Source organism: Labrus mixtus, chromosome 19 (genome assembly GCF_963584025.1).
Source record: "Labrus mixtus chromosome 19, fLabMix1.1, whole genome shotgun sequence".
Lineage (NCBI taxonomy): Eukaryota > Metazoa > Chordata > Actinopteri > Labriformes > Labridae > Labrus > Labrus mixtus.
This window is the reverse complement of record NC_083630.1, coordinates 11,302,005-11,320,054: the sequence shown is the minus strand read 5'-3', so window position 1 is coordinate 11,320,054 and position 18,050 is coordinate 11,302,005. Positions and strand designations below refer to the sequence as shown.

Genomic DNA, 18,050 nt, shown 5'->3' with positions numbered 1-18,050 from the left:
AAAAATAATACTGGTCACCCCATTGTGATTTCCAAAATTCACTCAATCACTTGACTGATGGTGATGTGAAATAGTAAGAAAAATTAAACCTGCATTTTTTTGTCAGAATGAATTCCTTTTAGTACCGTCACAGATACCTCTAACGTTAAGAGAAACTGTTTGTAATGAACTAAGTAGGAGTCTGTCATAAGAAATAATTATACATGAACTGGATGTCTGTAAAAATAAGATAAGATTAACTTTAAACTTATAAAGCTCTGAGATATAAACTATCGGAGAAATAACCTCTGAAGTAGAAATCTCTAAATATAGAGTACAATAAAATTCTTATGATCAATCTAATTTTCAATAGATGAAGTGAACATCCGATAATATCACAAAAGTAGGTTTGCAGATAACAAATTATCAACCCAAGTTAAAGTTGACCATGTAAACCTAAAACTAATCAAATATTCAGGTACTCTGTGAATGTGTAAGAGCTCAATAGAAAGCTGCTGCACAGGTCGGCCATCTTGCCTTGACCCCTCATTAACGGGCCGTCCAATAACTGTCATATAATAACGCCATTACATCTGCATGATAATATTTTCTTTAAGTGTAAATGGTTACTGTGAAGAGATTGCCGACCGCAGTTTTGTGACCAAACCAGACTTTTAAAATCGAAGAAATAAAACATCAAACTCTCAAAACCCTTTGAAATATTTATTTACAGTAGAAGACATTCATTTACAAATTGGTTACCATAGTAACAGAGCTTAATGTTGCATAAACATAAATTTACATTACAGGTCCACTGAAAGTACAGATGTGCTCTGTCGTCTTTGTTGCTTCAGAGAGAGCCGAACCATATGATCACTCAGTAATGCAAGAGGAAGACGTGAGATGGCTCTTTAAACAGCAGTCAAATATACCTTATTGAAACAACTAGATATTTTTAAAATTATTTACACAGAATTAGAAAACTCCAAAATATTTCCTTAAAGATATCTGCAATTTTACACTGAAATATCGTCAAATAAAAAAACAGCAAGAGCTAAAATCATCAAATATTTTCTCCAAGCATGGCACCAAATACAAAATAAGACTAAAATAAAACCAAACATGTTTGAGCTTAAAGGAGCTGGTTCTGTTCAGAGGGAAGCAGCCTTGACGAGGAAATGGACAGAAACGGACAAAGATTTGGCTTCTGAATTCAAACGTCAGGAAAAGTTCAAAATGTTTAGAAATAAGTTAAACAAATATTAAATCTCCGCCCCCTCCGGTCATCAGTACACATGCACATTTATGACGACTGGAGCAGTACGAGTGCTATTTACACAGTGGATTTTTCCTGCAGAAAGACTTCTACCCTGCAGAAGGTTCTGTGTTATCCTACAGGGCCACACAAACAAGTTGAATGTTACATCTAGTATCTGGCAGGAAAAAGCTTGTCACTTCCACCTGACCCGACTTATATGTTTCTCCATCAGTGAGCGGAGTCTTGTTTCCAAGAGTAACTCCTGCCCTGTGTGTGACATGCAATGGTTGTCATTAATGATCTAAAAGCTCAAAGTGCTGTTATAAGAAATAGGACTAGAGGAGAGAAATTACTCAACATGGCCACATTAATCAGAATCTGTTTTCAAGGTTGAAAAATGACTTAAAAAAAGTACTTATCTTTTTCTTACAACTTATTTATTGATTCAGGCTTGACGAAGCACAACAAATGAGATTTCACAAAATTGGTATTCAGTTCAGAGAATAACTTTAATGTAAGGATTTTATTATTTAGATGTTTCATGGAGCATTTTTCAAGCACCCTTTGCTAATTTGAAGGCATGGAACGGTCTTCTTCTCCGGTAGTTGTCGTAGTGTTTGATCTGTAAGTCTTGTCTTTAATGGCATCTCTAAAATAAGGAACACTCTCTTCAACACAAACAGTTGATAGGTTTCCAAACTCAACCTGATAAAATACATGATACATGAAGCTGTTGTAGCTGTTTGAGGAGATGTGATGAGCATCAAAGCGATGATGCGTTACGAAGAAATAATGAGAGTGGGGCTTAAAGATGCACTTAAAGACTGAATGCTTAAATAATGTCAGGTTTACTCTACACCTGTGTCTGATTATACACACACAGTATACACCGAGGGGAACTCTTATTTATCAGATGGTCTGAGTTTGTTACCACGACAACACCAACTCTTCCCTCCTCTGTCATGTGGCAGGTGGGGTTCAGAAGATGAACTCTCCAGGGACCTCCTGCAGGGAGCTGAAAGGCTCCTCAAACTTGAAGCGTTTGGAGATTGCCTTCTGCTCGGCAGCCAGTGCCTCCTTCTCTGAGGAGGAGTTGGAGGACTGACGGCACTGACCCACGGTGTAGGCAGCCACCACGATCAGCTCCTCTGTCACAGGGCCTTCGTCGTCCTCCTCCTCCTCATCAGCTGTGGTGGTGGTGCTGCTGGGAGGTTCGGGGCTGCTGGTGGAGCTTGACACCTCCTGGTCCTCGAGTGGGAGGATCTCCAGCGCCTTCTTGGTTCCCTGACACTGAGAGGGTTTAAGCCAGGAGTGTTTGAGACACTGCTCTGCTGTGGCCCGATCCCTGAACACACACATCAAAACATCTTACATTCTGCACTGGTTATCATTTGTTCCGTAAATTTAGTAGCCCAGTTGTTCGGGACTAACTGCATAACTGCCTCAACATCAGTCCAACTCATGGCTGATCCAGGTATCCAATAGTGGTCAAAAGAGTTGATCACAAGGTAAAGGGAATGTCAGAAATAATCTCAAATTTTGAGAATTAAAATAATTTCTACAAATGCTTAAAATGAAAAAGATAAACTATAAAAAAAAAAATGTAAGTATTATATAATTTCTATATATTCTATATTATAACATAGAATTTATTCTCCTTCTCTTTTTTTTGCCTTTTCTGGATGTTATAACAGTGTATCTCACATGCAGGTGGATCTGATGAGTGAGGTGCGGACATACTGAGGCTGTTTGCGGAGCAGCATCTGGATGAAGGGCAGGGCAGCCTGGTCCAGCTGCTGCAGCTCCTCCTCCGTGTAGCTGACATTGAGCTGAGAAATGTTGAGAAACGTCTCCTGCTTGTCCTCGCCCAGGAAGGGAGAGATTCCTGTTAGCATCACGTAGGCCAGAACACCAATACTCCTATTTACAGGACAGGAGGGAAAAGTCTTCATAAATATTGCAAGGAAGAACAATTCTCTGACAGAATCATTTGTAATTTATTCAGTCTAATGAAATTTTATCTCTTGGTTTTTGGTGGTAGAAATGTAATCAAAGCTGATTGTCTTTTGGCTTTTGTAGGTCACATGAAGGCAGAGCTGTGTGAGAATTAGAAAGGAGTGGTGGACACCCGGTGATTCTAATTCGTCAAAATGACAGACAGCCTTCAGATTTTTCCGTCATTGTTAAAAAAATTCCATTTAAGATGGAGAATATTCGGTTAACGCGACCTCTGCGAATCAGCAATGGTAACAGAACAGATGCCTCGCGATACAGGAAGAGAGAGCCCCATGCTGGGGATTCATCAAAAGAATCGTAAAACTGACAGAGACTTTTTGGGCTTCTTAAACAAACAAGTCCTATTTTCTGTATCAAATAATCGTTTTTATTTTTTATTTTTAACAAACACAGATATATGTCTGAGATCAAGTGTGAGTGAATAACCTGATTCTGGTATAAATCTGACGTTAAATGAGTGAATTAGAAAAAGCTGTTTAAATTGATTCCTACTGAGTATTTTAAGAACATGACTGCCATCCCATGGTCATTATTTGTATGGACACATAAGACTTTTAATCATACAATATATAGACGCTGTGATGATCATATTATTGGTCATAACAATAGATGTGTTAGGAGATATTATTTCTATAGTTCATAGTTATGTTTTATGACTTTATAAGTTTGTGACTGCTGAAATACATTGTTTCTTTTCTTACAGATTGTAGAAGAGTATTCTCCTCATTTTTATCTATTGCAGATGTTGAAACTCAGAATGCTTAAATTAAGGTAATTTATGGTGAAGTCGTAAATGTTCCAGATTTTCTTTTTAAAGTTAAATCAAGTAATTCAACTCGTACATAGAAGTTGCAGTGTTTCCCCCCTTAGAGTGGAATGAGCCCCTCTCTATGCCACAGATGCAGAATCAAGTTCTCATCAGTTGTCTTTGTGTTTCCGTCCCATCAAGTTGTGTTTTGATGCTCAAGAGTCAAGCGATCTGCTGGTCTGATCACTCCTCTTATGATATAGCATCCTTTGTGTGTTTTTCCTTTTTCCACGTTTTCGCCTCACGTAAACTTCATGTGTAGTTTTTCGAAGTCACATTTCATTCATCATCTTTCGTAAGCAACTCATTTTTTTATATGACTCGAGCTAACTTGAATTGGCCAACAAGTTTATCTCAAGTTTTAATATTTTTATCAACTTGGACGCGATCAAGGAAACGAGTCTCAGCAGCTGGAGGGCATCCATCGATTTCTGAGTAGACTGCATCTGCAGCGATCTCCAGCAAACTTCTCGGAGCACACGAGTGGACCGGAGGAAATGGCAGAGCCCTACTTTAAAGTAAGAGCGTTCTGGTTGTCTTGGGGTCGAGAGTATTCAGGAGGATTGCCGAGCTTCTTCACGGAGAGAAGTTCCGTTAGCCTACAGCTGGCTTCCAGACTAGAGAAAAGGTCATTGTTTAACACATCGGTAGCTCCAAGTTATAAGTCTCTCGCAACATAATTCTCTTAATCACCTCTTTTTAAATCCTTACAAAACTGTTTATCGTTTCATTTGTTACTTTGACTATTGTGACGCCACCATATAAATTGAGTTAGAATCAAAATCATACTGTTATTCAAATTATAGAAATGATACATTTTGATATTTACTTCATTAATCAAAATGATGTCAAAACAGGCACCAAACAAACAACAAAACATCCTCAGAAAGATAAACAACATGTTGTTTGAATGTTTTTCTTTTGATTCTCGCGTGATCTTGTAGTTCTCCTGTGATGTGTGTACAGACTGTGGCGCGCAAGGAGTATGTGGGGATTGGGGGTGAGATTTATTTAAAATGGTCAAAGGAGGATAATATGCAACCTTTAAATGAAGTCAGTTTCATAACAAGTTAAAAAATTCCTTCCAGCAGATTCTTCATGTAAAGTAAAAGCTGGTTATTTAAGTATAAAGGATAAAAGTACAAAAGGTATGCCATTATAAATCACTAAAGTTGTTAGCACCACTTTAAATAGCTGTCAACCAAACGTAGAATACAGTAGAGATAAAAATTATTATTATAGAGCCACATGTAGACATTATATAAGTTGATAAAGAAGAATCTTCAAAGGCATTTTAAAAATACTCAAAGTCTGACTATCGTTCTGTTGGGTTTGTCTTGGATAATAAACATTACTTCGATTGAAAATAGTGATAAACTGTCAAGTACAGGGATGTTGTCAATCTACATGAGAAATAAAACTATATTTAATTTGAAATAATCACCAAAAGACAATCACTTAATGTGTAGGCTTCAGCTCATTCATGTTGTATTCCTTTCCAAATGTCTAATCTTATTCCACCACTAGAGGGCCCCAAAGGACATACATTTCACTGGTCTCTGCAGTGTTAAAGTTAGATCATGTACATGCTGCAGGAAACTGAGTGCCATGAGTGGGTAAGACTGTACATTTGTCATATTGTGTCATATAAACCTTAGCTCTGAACAAAGCTACAAAGTGAGTGAGTTTACAGTGAAGGTTTACAGAGAACAGTAGAGTTTTCTTACCACATATCTGTCGCTGTGCTTATGGGCTCATAATTAAGAATCTCAGGAGCTGAAAATATGAACACAAATCACTTATTATCATTCACAGTTAAATGCATTCATAAGTGAAAGGTGGTAGATGTGTTGTCAAACACAAACTCACCGACATACTCCGGAGTACCCATGATCTCTCTGAGCTCCTGGTGGCTGCTGACCATCCTGGACAGACCAAAGTCCACGATCTTGATGTCACCCAGAGGAGAGCTGCTGGTCAGCAGGATGTTCTGAGGCTGATGGGACATCACTTGCATGTTAGTGTTCAATGAAATCATTTATGTCATGGTATACTTGTGTACATGTTTTTACAAACAGGAGGAGTATTGTCTGGATTCATGATTTCTTTCTGTCAGTATAGTCCTTTCTGTGTATAATGCATTATTCTTTGGGCACTGACACATTCTTGCAATCTAAAACCATCACGTGTGACAAGTAATTGTAAGAATGGACTTTTATTTCACCTTGCAGCAGATTGCAAGCTTGGCAAATGGAAAGGTTAAAAAGTAAATCTTAAAGCTGAACTGTAGCTCAGAAGTGAAGTTTTCATACTCTGAACATCACATTAACAAGCCCAGCATACAATACACTTTGTTTGTCCCATTAGACTCAACATGCTACACACAATCAGCTGCTATGTATCGATAGTCAATAGAAAATGCTGTGTAATATTAATTGTATGCTATACCTCACTGTGCTTACATTTAAATCAAAATACACATAGATATACGTATATATAAACGTGGTTCTTTTTAGGGACATGAAGCATTTGAAGACACTCAAATACATTACATAAAAATCATGTCGGGGGGAGGGGGTACACAAAGTAAAATCTTTTCCGATACGTGTTGGCCTTCGCCAGGGTTGCCCCTTGTCACCGAATCAGTTTGTGATTTTCATTGACAGGATCTCTGGTGCAGCCGGCGGTTTGCAGCCGAGTGCGAAGCGGCTGGGATGAGGGTTAGCACCTCCAAGTCCGAGGCCATGGTTCTCTGACTGAAAACAGTGGACTGCTCTCTCCAGGTGGGGAGTGAGTCCTTGCTCCAGATGAAGGAGTTCGAGTATCTCGGGGTCTTGTTCAGTGAGGGTAGCGTGAGATTGACAGACAGATTGGCTCAGCATCAGCAGTAATGCAGGCGTTGTGGCGAAGAGGGAGCTGAGCCTGAAGGCAAAGCTTTCCATCTGTTGGTGGATAATTGTCCCAACCCTCACTAATAGTAATGAGCGATGGGTAGTGATGTGGTAGGAAGAATAAGATCGCGGATACAACTGGCCGAAACAAGCTTCCTTAGAGATAGGTGAGGAGCTCAGACATTCAGGGGGCACTCAGAGTAGAGATGTCATGCAGACAAACAGCAAATTTTAGACTAGAGAAAGAAATGACAGTGAAGAAATTTGACGATTCAAGAGTCCTCCAGAAAGAATCCATTAAGAGTGTCTGCTCACCTTCAGGTCCAGGTGGACTACATTGTTCTGGTGGAGGAAGGAGACTCCCTCCAGAATCTGCCTCATGAGCCTCTTCACGTCGTCCTCGCTGAAGGCCTCGTCCTCCCGGTCTGCCACACACTGGTAGAAGATCTCACCTCCTGCCGCACTGCACACAGAAACACACGCGTCATTTTCTCTGCTTCACTTGTGCAGTCAGGTGAGGGTGCAGGTCAGCTATTTCACACTGACACAGTCACGTGTATCTGAAATTAAAGTTTGTGTCTTGGACATGAAAGGAAAATGAAATACACTCAGTGCTCGAGTTTTATCAAAAAACTCACCAAAATGATTGAGACCTGTCCTACATCATCCTACATCAGGCTTTTTATGGAGAATCCCGAGATACTCCCTGGAAACACGGTAAATCATATTCCAACCCCAATGTGGGCGTGAGTATGTGTGTGTGTGTGTGTGTGTGTGTGTGTGTGTGTGTGTGTGTGTGTGTGTGTGTGTGTGTGTGAGAATGTGGTGGTACTTGCTTAAGGCGGTGGTAGAAATAGCAGAAAAAAACTGCAAACTAATTATGAAGTTCACTTGAATGAGGCTGTTTGTTCTGGTTACTGAAGGCTTCTCTGCACCTCTCACATGAGAAAACAGGTCTGTGATTATAAAACAAACAGCTTCTTAAAAAAAACTGAGTGAATCAACGGAAAATACTGACTACAGTCTCCACAAAGTACCTTTAATTTCCTCTGACCTAATATAAACTCTGATGGATAAACCCAATTAGGCTGGGTGGATGATGGGAAAGAAAAGAGAGAGGGCAGTCAGGAATAGACAAGGCGTCCCCTCAGGGTGCTATTGAATTAGGTTTCTATCTCATAGGAAGCTGCGGAGGAGGAGGAGGAGGAGGAAGAGGGGTGAGGGCATGTGTTTTGGTTTTCAAGGTGAAAACCGTGTATAACCGTGACTTGATCAGGGCTTTCCATGAGCGCCAAACAGCCAAGTACTTCTTCGAGTCCAGCTTGCGACCTCAGCTCTGTATTTTTTATTCTACTAGAAATGATTTGATCGAAAAGTTATAATTCTCTTTTAAAATCCCTCGAATAATATTAAGACTGAGTAGAACATGGGTTTTAAAACATATTCACCCTTAGCAGGGCTCACACGTCTAAAGGACCAACTGGTTTCATTATTTCAAAATGACCTTTGGTCAGTGTTCACATGGACATTTACAAGCGGACCAATGTGTGTGATTCATTGCAAGGTATCGCTACCATCCCAAAATGTATATTCAAATCATTCATATTTTACCATTTCTATCGCATCAACCTGATGTGAATCTACTCCTGAAAACGTAGCAGACCTGGTCCAGGCTAGTCTACTTTGAAGGTTATGCTTTGATGGATATTGTGGTCAGGTTCATAAAGACCTGCTAAATTGAGCTTTTTTTTTTTTTTTTTTTTAAAGGCCTGAATGACTGGAGTAAAGCTGGTCAAACACCAGGCTTAAGCAGTCATTTCATACACACAGGCTTTGTTGTGTAGGCCAAAAAATCTCACCCTGTTGCTTCAGTGGATAATCAGTGTGTGGATGGCGGAAGTGCTAGAAACCCGAGAGCACAGGAAGAAAGAATTATTATTATTAATTAGGTCAGAGTAGGGATAGTGTGTGGGAAGTGTTGTACGCACACACACACACACACACACACACACACACACACACACACACACACACACACACACACACACACACACACACACACACACACACACACACACACACACACACACACACACACACACACACACACACACAATCACCTGCAGGCTTAACATGCGCATTAAACTGTCGGAATGCCAATTATTTCTTTGGAGGATTACACGGAAACTAATACACTTTCACAAACAAAAACAACTCCAACTTCCTGTGTTTAGCCAGCTTAGCTTGAAAAGGTCGAAAGGAGGTTTACTAGATGCGTGCCAATACTAGAGCTTTATATGTACAAGAATCTACTAGAAAATGTTTTCACTTGGATTAGATATCAAGTGTTTTGAACATTTGATCGAACTGGATATGGTCCAATTGCTTCTTTTCTTGTACAGTTTTAGTTGAGCGGGAAACCTGCTGTGAGGACAGCTGACTCCCTCTTGTTGTTTCTTGAAATCATTTTTTCTAATGGAAGGTACCCAAAGACCCCACTTGATACACGCTGTATTTTAAACATGCATGAACGATGAGTGTTAACAGTTTATCATATCACTCTGCGTGTGTCAGCTTGTTAAGACACTAAGGTGACAGGGGGCAACAATATGGAAATATTCCATCTTAAAATTGTAATCTCAAAGTCGATTTAGTAGTACAACAGCTTTCAACAGGTGGAATAGCGTATCTGCCATGTCCACAGATCGACCAGCTTTATGGTACCAGCCCGTTAGCCGGTCTCGATAATGTTTGATAAAATGGCTGAGACTAAGAGGACGAGGACGGTGATGGATGAAGCTAAGAAGAGAAAAAAATAGCAAGCAAGAAGCAGTGTTCTTTCATAGTACTCTCCCTAGAGTGTACGGGCTGTAGACACTAGAGAGATATTATTATATATATAAAATACGGTAATGTCGTTGTACCTTGTCAGTTGACATGGGTTTTTAGTTACACCACCACTCTGCTTGTCAACAAAATCACATTGTCTGTGATGGGGAGCCATAACAGCACTGTTTGTTTTACGACAGTGCAGTTGCAGCCGAAAGCCAAAGTGCACCAAACACAGTTCCTGCATGATGTGGCTTTAAGGTAGCTTTTTGAGCACTGATATCTGCCAGCTTATTTTTTCCAGTCCTCATGTTGACGTTATTGTTTGCCACATCAGTTAAACCCTGCATTTGTGAATTAAACTTATAATCACCTTTACCCGTTCTTAGTATACTTAACTCTTTTTGGTTTAAATATATCTGCAAGTGTAAAACTACTTTTGTTATGTTATTTACGATTTAAGATCAGCAGCATTCTTATAAAAAACTTAGTTGTGATCAATAAATAGTTTTTTGAATGAGGGACTTGCAGTTTTTAAACAATAAGTAGCCTTGGGTTGGATGTAGCCTATTCTATGTACAAGCATAATACACTGCACACTTTCTGTTCACAAATTTCAGCATTTAAGGGCCAAATGTGATTGAAAAGCTAGAACTGTAGAGCCCTGATATCATATATATGCACTTGAAACAGCAGTGATGATCATTCACTTTATGTTGATTTCAGTGGCCCCTGTGTACAAAGCAGTACGTCTTTGTGCTGATGCTGTCCTCTTTGTTTAGTAGTCTGTTAAGATAAACATAACCCTCCCCTTTTTAAATTGGCAAACATCACCTATCACTGTGAAATTTTTGGAGAGGAAAAATGAAACACAAGCTCTTTCAGCAGCATGCCATGAATGCTTCGTTGATCCCTGACCTGGTGACGCAAGTGACACGCTTTGAAAAAACGACTTATTCCTGATGACCTAGCTTGCTTTTGTTGTTCATTTAGAAGCATCATTATACCGGTCTGTTTAATAACGAGTGACCAAGAAACCTCACTAAATGGGTCATCCACTTAATTCAGAGAAAAACACAGAAAATATATGATCCCAAACAAATCAGATTGGCCTTCTGCCTGTGTGTTGTTGTCCTGAGGCCTGACAGCAGCTTTGAAGCTCAATGAGAGGGAAGGTTCAAGCAGCACAGTGGGCACTGCAGTGTGATTGGCAAGTCCCTAATGTAATTAATGAAAAGATTTTCTTTGCTATGCTGTGGGAATGGATAGATTCAGCTTTGATCAGCCACCCGTACGCTGAACCTCAGATTGTTTACTTGGGGGGGGGGGGGGGGGGGGGGGACAACATGCACGTCAGCTGACCTACAAGCACACTAAAAACAGGACAGGACAGGATTTGACCGGGAACACTCCCTTGTTATCAGACAGACTGAGAAATAGTACTGGATATTGCTCCCAGAAGGTTCACAGGGTGTTAGTGGAGAAAATAGATTGAATCAGTCATTCCATCACATTGAATAAAGAGATGCTCGAAGAGATGCATTTCAGTGGAGGAGAGGAAACCACTCAACAAAAAAGAGAGAGAGAGACAAAGAGAGAAATGTGCGTGACAGAGCGAGGGAGGGGACATAATAAAGTCAGAGGGAGGTCAAGTGAATGCCTCTGAGTGGCGCTTCATCCTGCACTCATGATGTATTCATGCCCAGCTAACTGGAGTTTCCCACATGTTAATGGCTCCATTTACTACAGACCAATATAGCAACTTACAGTTTAGTATAATGAAACTGTGTTTGTCAGAATGCCTGAAATATGACATCACCATTCATTACCATAAGGATTAAATTAACCCTTCATGGTGCCCCAGAGCAAAAAGGAGAAATATTGTCTTCGTTATACTGTATATCTTTTCACAAGTGTTTGATCACTGCATATCAAGGACAAACGTAATGAATGTGTACATCTATATCTTTCTCTAAAGATTGAACACAGATCAAAAAAAGATATTGGCCGATTTATCAGTATAAGATTTTTTCTCTTCCAAATATCGATATGCCTCTGTGTCATGAAATCAATGGATTTGCAGGTAAAACTTGTGTTGGGGGGGCCAGCCAGACAGACAAAGGACTCAGGCCTGTACCCCCGTTCCAAAGCCCGATTTGAGTATTGGGAGGCAAACAAGATAAAGGGGGCTAAAGGACTCTTACTCCCAGCATGCCCTGCAGAAACACTATCCCAGCATGCTCTGCAACACTTCACACCTAAGTGTAGGGTCTATACAAGCTGTTGCCTCTTCATATGCTTTAAGCATGAGAGGACACACACTCTGTCAGACTCTCTCATACTTCCGTGGCCTGGTTTAAGGGTTTTGGCGCAGTTAGTGACTAGTTGTTCGAGTACAGAGAGTTTATTTCCTTTTATTTCCTTCCTCCTTTATGTTCCCGTTTAATTATAATTCGTCATGTTCTGACAATGAAGTATAATTATACCATAATAAACCATCAAGTTTCTTCAACTTTCACTGAGGAGCAAAAATCAGCTTTTAAATTTGAAAGAAATAATGATTGACAATTATCGTGATAATTATCGATATCAACTGATATGACATTTTTTTTACCATGACAACATTTTTTTCATATCGCCCAGGCCTAAGGAGCACTGAAGACAACCCATCGGTACCTGAAGAAGAAAAAGAATCAGACTCCATGCTGCCTTTCCCGTCGCCATCAATAGATTGAAGATCAACCCAACCTTGTTTTTGTTGCTGAACCGCCGTGTTCACCTATCTGTGTGTTTATTCCCTGCTGTGCTAGCTTACTTTCTCTATCAGAAAAGATCTGTGTACCTGCCATTGAATCAAAGTCTGGCCACTGGCTTTCTGGTGTTTAAGTTATAGTTACTGAACTTAGGTCAGAGAGCTCAAGCTGCTCTGAGGGCCAAGCCACACGGCTCCCTTTGTTCTCTGTCCACCATTTTTTCCCATGTGACGTTACCACATGGTGCTTTTTCTTTCTCTGCCTCCTTACCTCCATTTGAAGTGACTACATGGTGGTCACGTCGCCATCTTGTCAACGCTCTCGCACTCTTTAGATGAATGTGTGTGTGTGTGTGTGTGTGTGTGTGTGTGTGTTTAGCTTCATCACAGATAAAACCTGCTCACATGAACATGTTGTCTCAAACTCACAGAGTGTCTTTGAAGTCATCTTCAGGTATTTCACTGCCAGGCATCAAATGTTTCCAAACCAACAGACTTGAATTTACTTGAAACTTTTAAGATCACTAACACGTTCACCTCTGGATGATCTATGAACCTTCTGTAAATAAAATCAGTTAATATTCATTTTAAATCACTGATTTTACAATAATCAGAGGTAAAATAAGTCGGGAGATGCCAAAGGCTCAACGCCGGTGTCCTGAACCTTCACTTAGTCTGGATGTGAGGAGACGGGCCGTTACACATGACGGAGAGGAGTGGGTTTTTTTATCCGGACGAGCTGCTCTCTGTGGCTCATTCCAGGAAGGAAGCGTTGTTACTATCAGCCAAACTTTACTTTTACATCAGTCAAGACGTGTGGACAGAAGTAATGGCCCGCCGACCGTAAGTTTGAAGCAGCAGCTGTCTGTTTTGAGGATTTCCACGGAGCAGGGCATCTGCTGTAAGTCAGGCTGCGTGTAGTACTGACACAGTGCACGTGCGTGTGGGACTTTAATGAAAAAATCAAAAGTGCGTACGTACGCGCATGTGCTGAACCATTCCGTGTGCCATATTCCACGCCACTTACAAACTCACGTGTGCCACTTTGTTTGCTTGTAGTTTAGTTTACAATTGTTATTTGTTTGATTGAGATTTCAGCTGATATTGCATTGTTAAATAAATTCTGTTATCATTTAAAGAGCAGTTGTCTGTGATTACTGGTGTATTACTGGTATCATTTGTGATATAAGCTGGGTGCGAGGGCTTGTGTACGAATCCGCGCCTTCTATTTATTTAAATACAGGTATTTATTAAATATGAATAATATTAGTATTTAATTAATCCAAGACTGATTTTGGTGATATTTGGTTGTTGTTCCCTGATTTCAGGGTGATGCCCCATTTTTATTAACCCAGTTCAACAATATTGTTAATTTATATTAACAATTAATTAAGGGCAATTATTAATATTGATTTAAATAACACAATTTGACTCGATAAAACCCAACGTAATTGTTGCCCGCGTGTTAGTTCTGCAAAACCCCAACACTTGGGATCATGAAGGACAACACGGAAGGAGTGAAGTATAACAGGATGGATGTCAAAGCTTCAAAATGACTTGTCAAATCTGAATTGACTGACAGCATAGAGTCGTGCTACCTCAAATACTCCTCAGAGTACCCAAATTAGATTTGCAGCTGAAAGTAGCTCCAAAACAAATGCAACGTATTCTTCCTTTCTGAGTAGAATCGTGAAGAAATGATCAAACATTGTTGAAAATAAAAATAAGACAAAGCATTTGAGGCCTAATCTTTGGGAGTTTTTCTATTTGTTCTGTTCAGTAGGTTCAATAGCAATCTCTGCAGCTACAGTCTGGTTTGCTGGTGTGAATATCAACAAGTCGATCAGAAACATCAAGCTATTTCCACTGGGTTATTTCCCCCTGTACGACTCTGACTCTGGGCGGGCTGCCATGCTTTGGCTGGTCACGTGCACTCGAGCGGCTCAACTGACATAATGAACTCTGGACTGGAGCTAAGCCAGCAATGAGGCCACACATCGCTCTATTGCTCTCTTTCACTCTCTCTGGACACCTTCATTACTCTGTTTAACTGCCCCCCCCCCCCCCCCCCCCCTTACACACACACATACACCATCTCGTTTCTGTCTCTCTTTTTTATCACCCCCCCTCTTCATCTATGCCTTCCTTTCTCTCCCTTCCAGCCTTTGTCCCCATGTCTGTCTCCTTCACCAATCCCTCCCTCTCTCCCTCCCTTTCATCATAGCATAAATAGCTTTCTATGCCAAGTTGACCCTCATTTGTAGAAATATACCCCCCCCCCCATCTACTCCTCCATCTATCCCTCAATCCTCCGTCATCGCCATTTGCCCCACTGTCCGAAATATCTCTCAGCTGTCGGCCAAACAAAAAGAAAGGAGAAAATAAAAGAGTGTGCAGCCTTCTGCTCTATTTCCCTCCGATATAAAACAGCTCAAAGCAAAAATGCAGGAAGAAACGTGGGGTTGAAAGGCCTCGAGCACTCACACATTTATCACTTAGTAGACTCATTCCCTCATTCATAAAATATCTAAAGCCACTGATTTACTAGTTAAATATAGCACTTTACAGATACATTATAAAAATGTGTTATTTATGTGCATTTAAAAATCAGATGCAATACAGATAAACAGATCTGATGGAAATTAGGGCTGTGTCCTTTTTAGGTCAAACTTTATGTCCTTTATGTCTGACAATATGTTCAAAGTCTTATACTGTAGAGTTCCTAAAAGTAAATTACAGCTTCTTATAATCCTTACATCATCCGATGAATAAAGTGTAAAAGGGGTTAATGCAAAACCAGACTGCAGTTATTTGCAATAAATGTCTGTATTTATTCATATCACAACAGGACTAAATTGTCTTGATAACTTAAGAAAGGAGCCCCCTGTTTGAATAAAGATGGAAAAGTCATCCTTTGATTTTGTATATTAAACGGCTGGGGCGCAAACTGTGGAGTAAAAATTCAGTTAAGCATTTTGAAGACTTCATAATATCCACAGGATCCGTGTGCACAATTTTCCATCTCTGACATAGTTTTTGCTGAGACATTTAAAGTCGTTGTAAGACTTGTAAGCTGCTGTGCAAACACCAGTCATACCTTTAACTTTCTCTGGGAAACACAGTAACCCCTGATGAAATGTCAGAGGGAGGAAGGAAACCGGCAATCTGTTGGCCTTTGATAAAATTCCTTAAAATGTTTTTATTAAAATAAAAAAAAACATTACATGAATAAATGGGAAAAAAATGTTTGACGAATTGGACAGATTTTAACCTGAGACTTTAACTCCCATAATCCTTTGCTATTTTACAACATCTTTGTTATTGGTTTGGTTGGCATGTCTATCAGGAGAAATGATTCAGTGCAACCAAGCTTATGATATGAAGACGTGTGACCAAAGTCACAAGCACTGATACTACTTTGGGATTCCTCACTGCTTTCACATCATGAGTCATTATGAAAGAGCACCTTTGTCAGATTTTGTGAGGTTGGAGAAGGGTTGGAGGATACTGAGTGCTTGACGCAGAAACATCACCAAATAGACTTTTAAAGTGCTATCATTCTATGCTAGAGCTGTAGTAGCCACTGGATTCCTTTAATAATGCCACCTTGTTAAACCCTTTCTAATAAAAAATGATGGCGCTTTGGAGAAGAAATTACCTTTAGTACAGATGTTTTAAGGGATAGAAATAAAGCCCCGTTTCCACGAAGCGGCCTGGTTCAGTTTGGTTTTGTACGGTACACATTTATTGACATTTCCACTGTCAAAAGTTGGGAATGGAATCAAAATAACTGATCCGTACTGTTCCACTTTTATAGTAACCCTCTATTGGGATGCCAAGGATACCGATCCGACCCAAGGCTGGAGCTAGATACACTGCAGTCCGTCGATTGGTCAAAAGAATCTTCACTTACCATGCTGCAGCGGTAATAAAGAACAAACACAAAACGTTTAAATATCCTGTGGATTTAGAGAGAGTCATTTCAAGGCTGTTTTTTTTTTTGCCTCAGAGATGCAGACCTTCCTAGGAATCATTGCTTCTTGTTTACTGTGTCACCTTCTTTGGCTGTCTACACTATTTTGTGCCGCTGTGATTTAGTGATGGGTAAGGGTACGATTGGCTGTGGAAACGCGAGCTACATCAGGATTTACATTAACAAACCGTACTAAACCATGCTGAACCAAACCTGACCGCTTGGTGGAAACAGGTCTTGTGATCATACAGGCCTGCACACCTACTCTATTGGAATATCTAAGTGGATAGACCTGTAATCTATCTATCCAATATCTATACCGCTTTTCCCGATCGGGGTCGAGGGGGCTGGAGACTATACACTCACATTCACACACCATATTTAAAATATGGCGTTTGATTCAAGTATTCAATTAAAAACCTTTTTTTTTTTGCAATTTTTATTTAGACATACATTTCTCCCATCACTTTTACATTCCTTTGATTACTCTTCGTTTAATATCATGAGAATATGGGATGCTCTGTTTGGTCTGAGTTTGTATGTGCCAGTTGACGGTGTGTCCGTGACAAGGGGAGCTATCTTCATTCAGGGCAGAAGTTAATTCTGGGATTATCCTTTTTCCTCAACAAAGGGCTGGGATCGGGATTATGGATTGAGGTGGGGGAGGACTGGGCTGACTGGAGCATTTAAAGGGGCATTAATGGGATCTCCTTAACAGACAGATTGCACTGTATGGCTGCTGACAGCACATAATCCTATAAAAGACACAAGCCTAACAATGCTGCCATCGTCTCTGCTCTATCTCTCTCCATGGAAACACTCAGTGAAAGCAGGAAACAAGTTTGATGATAAAAAATTGACATGGTTTGGATTTGAACTTTAGCCTATGAGTCACATGCGGTGAATACACCACTGCTCTGTTACTTTTAACAAGCAATGTGGAGATGACACTGGCTCCTGATTAAAACTGTCACTTCGTTTGTTTGCAGACAAAGTGTGGTAAATTTAGAAGAACTTCTATTCTTAATATGGAATATTACAACTATTTTGTCCCATTGAAGCTGAAAACTGCTTTTACAATATGCTGCTTATATGCTTCAAGCTTCTGATTCAGTAGATACTACAGACACTCTACTTTGGTGTCTTGTTTTCCAACTGAAACAAAACATTTTGCAAATGGTCTGAAGCTCTGATATGCACCCTTGACTGACTTCTCCCTCAAGACACGGTAGCAAAGGATCATGGGGATATAAGTATTTAGAAACTATGTTTACAAAAAAGTTGAACACTTATAAATAACTTCAAATATCTAAAATCCATGTCATTTCACAAATCTACAGCAAGTTATCTATAAAAATGCTGCAACTACTCTGTAGGGCTCTAGTTTGCTCTATTTCTTTTTTTTTAAATGACTAAAGGTTTAAAAAAAAAATCCAAGGTAGCATTCAAACACTTATATATTCTTGAAAGGACACTGAAGTTTTGTTCATTTCCAATGCCGCCGAGGTTATATGCACATTTAAAACAAGAAAAACAAAACAAAA

The 18,050-nt window shown here is 39.9% G+C and overlaps 1 protein-coding gene across 1 annotated transcript in view; it reads right to left on the bottom strand.

The window, feature by feature from the left end:
• Positions 1-688: 688 nt before the first annotated feature.
• The window catches only part of stk17a (serine/threonine kinase 17a), a 31,092-nt gene continuing 13,730 nt past the window's right edge, over positions 689-18,050 (bottom strand). Inside the window, exons 3-7 of the mRNA XM_061064409.1 lie at positions 7,268-7,415; positions 5,931-6,057; positions 5,789-5,837; positions 2,978-3,157; positions 689-2,582 (exon numbers count right to left, since the gene is read on the bottom strand). Of these exons, the coding sequence (XP_060920392.1) occupies positions 2,216-2,582; positions 2,978-3,157; positions 5,789-5,837; positions 5,931-6,057; positions 7,268-7,415 (871 nt within the window). The 3' untranslated portion in view covers positions 689-2,215. The remainder of the gene's footprint in view (positions 2,583-2,977; positions 3,158-5,788; positions 5,838-5,930; positions 6,058-7,267; positions 7,416-18,050) is intronic.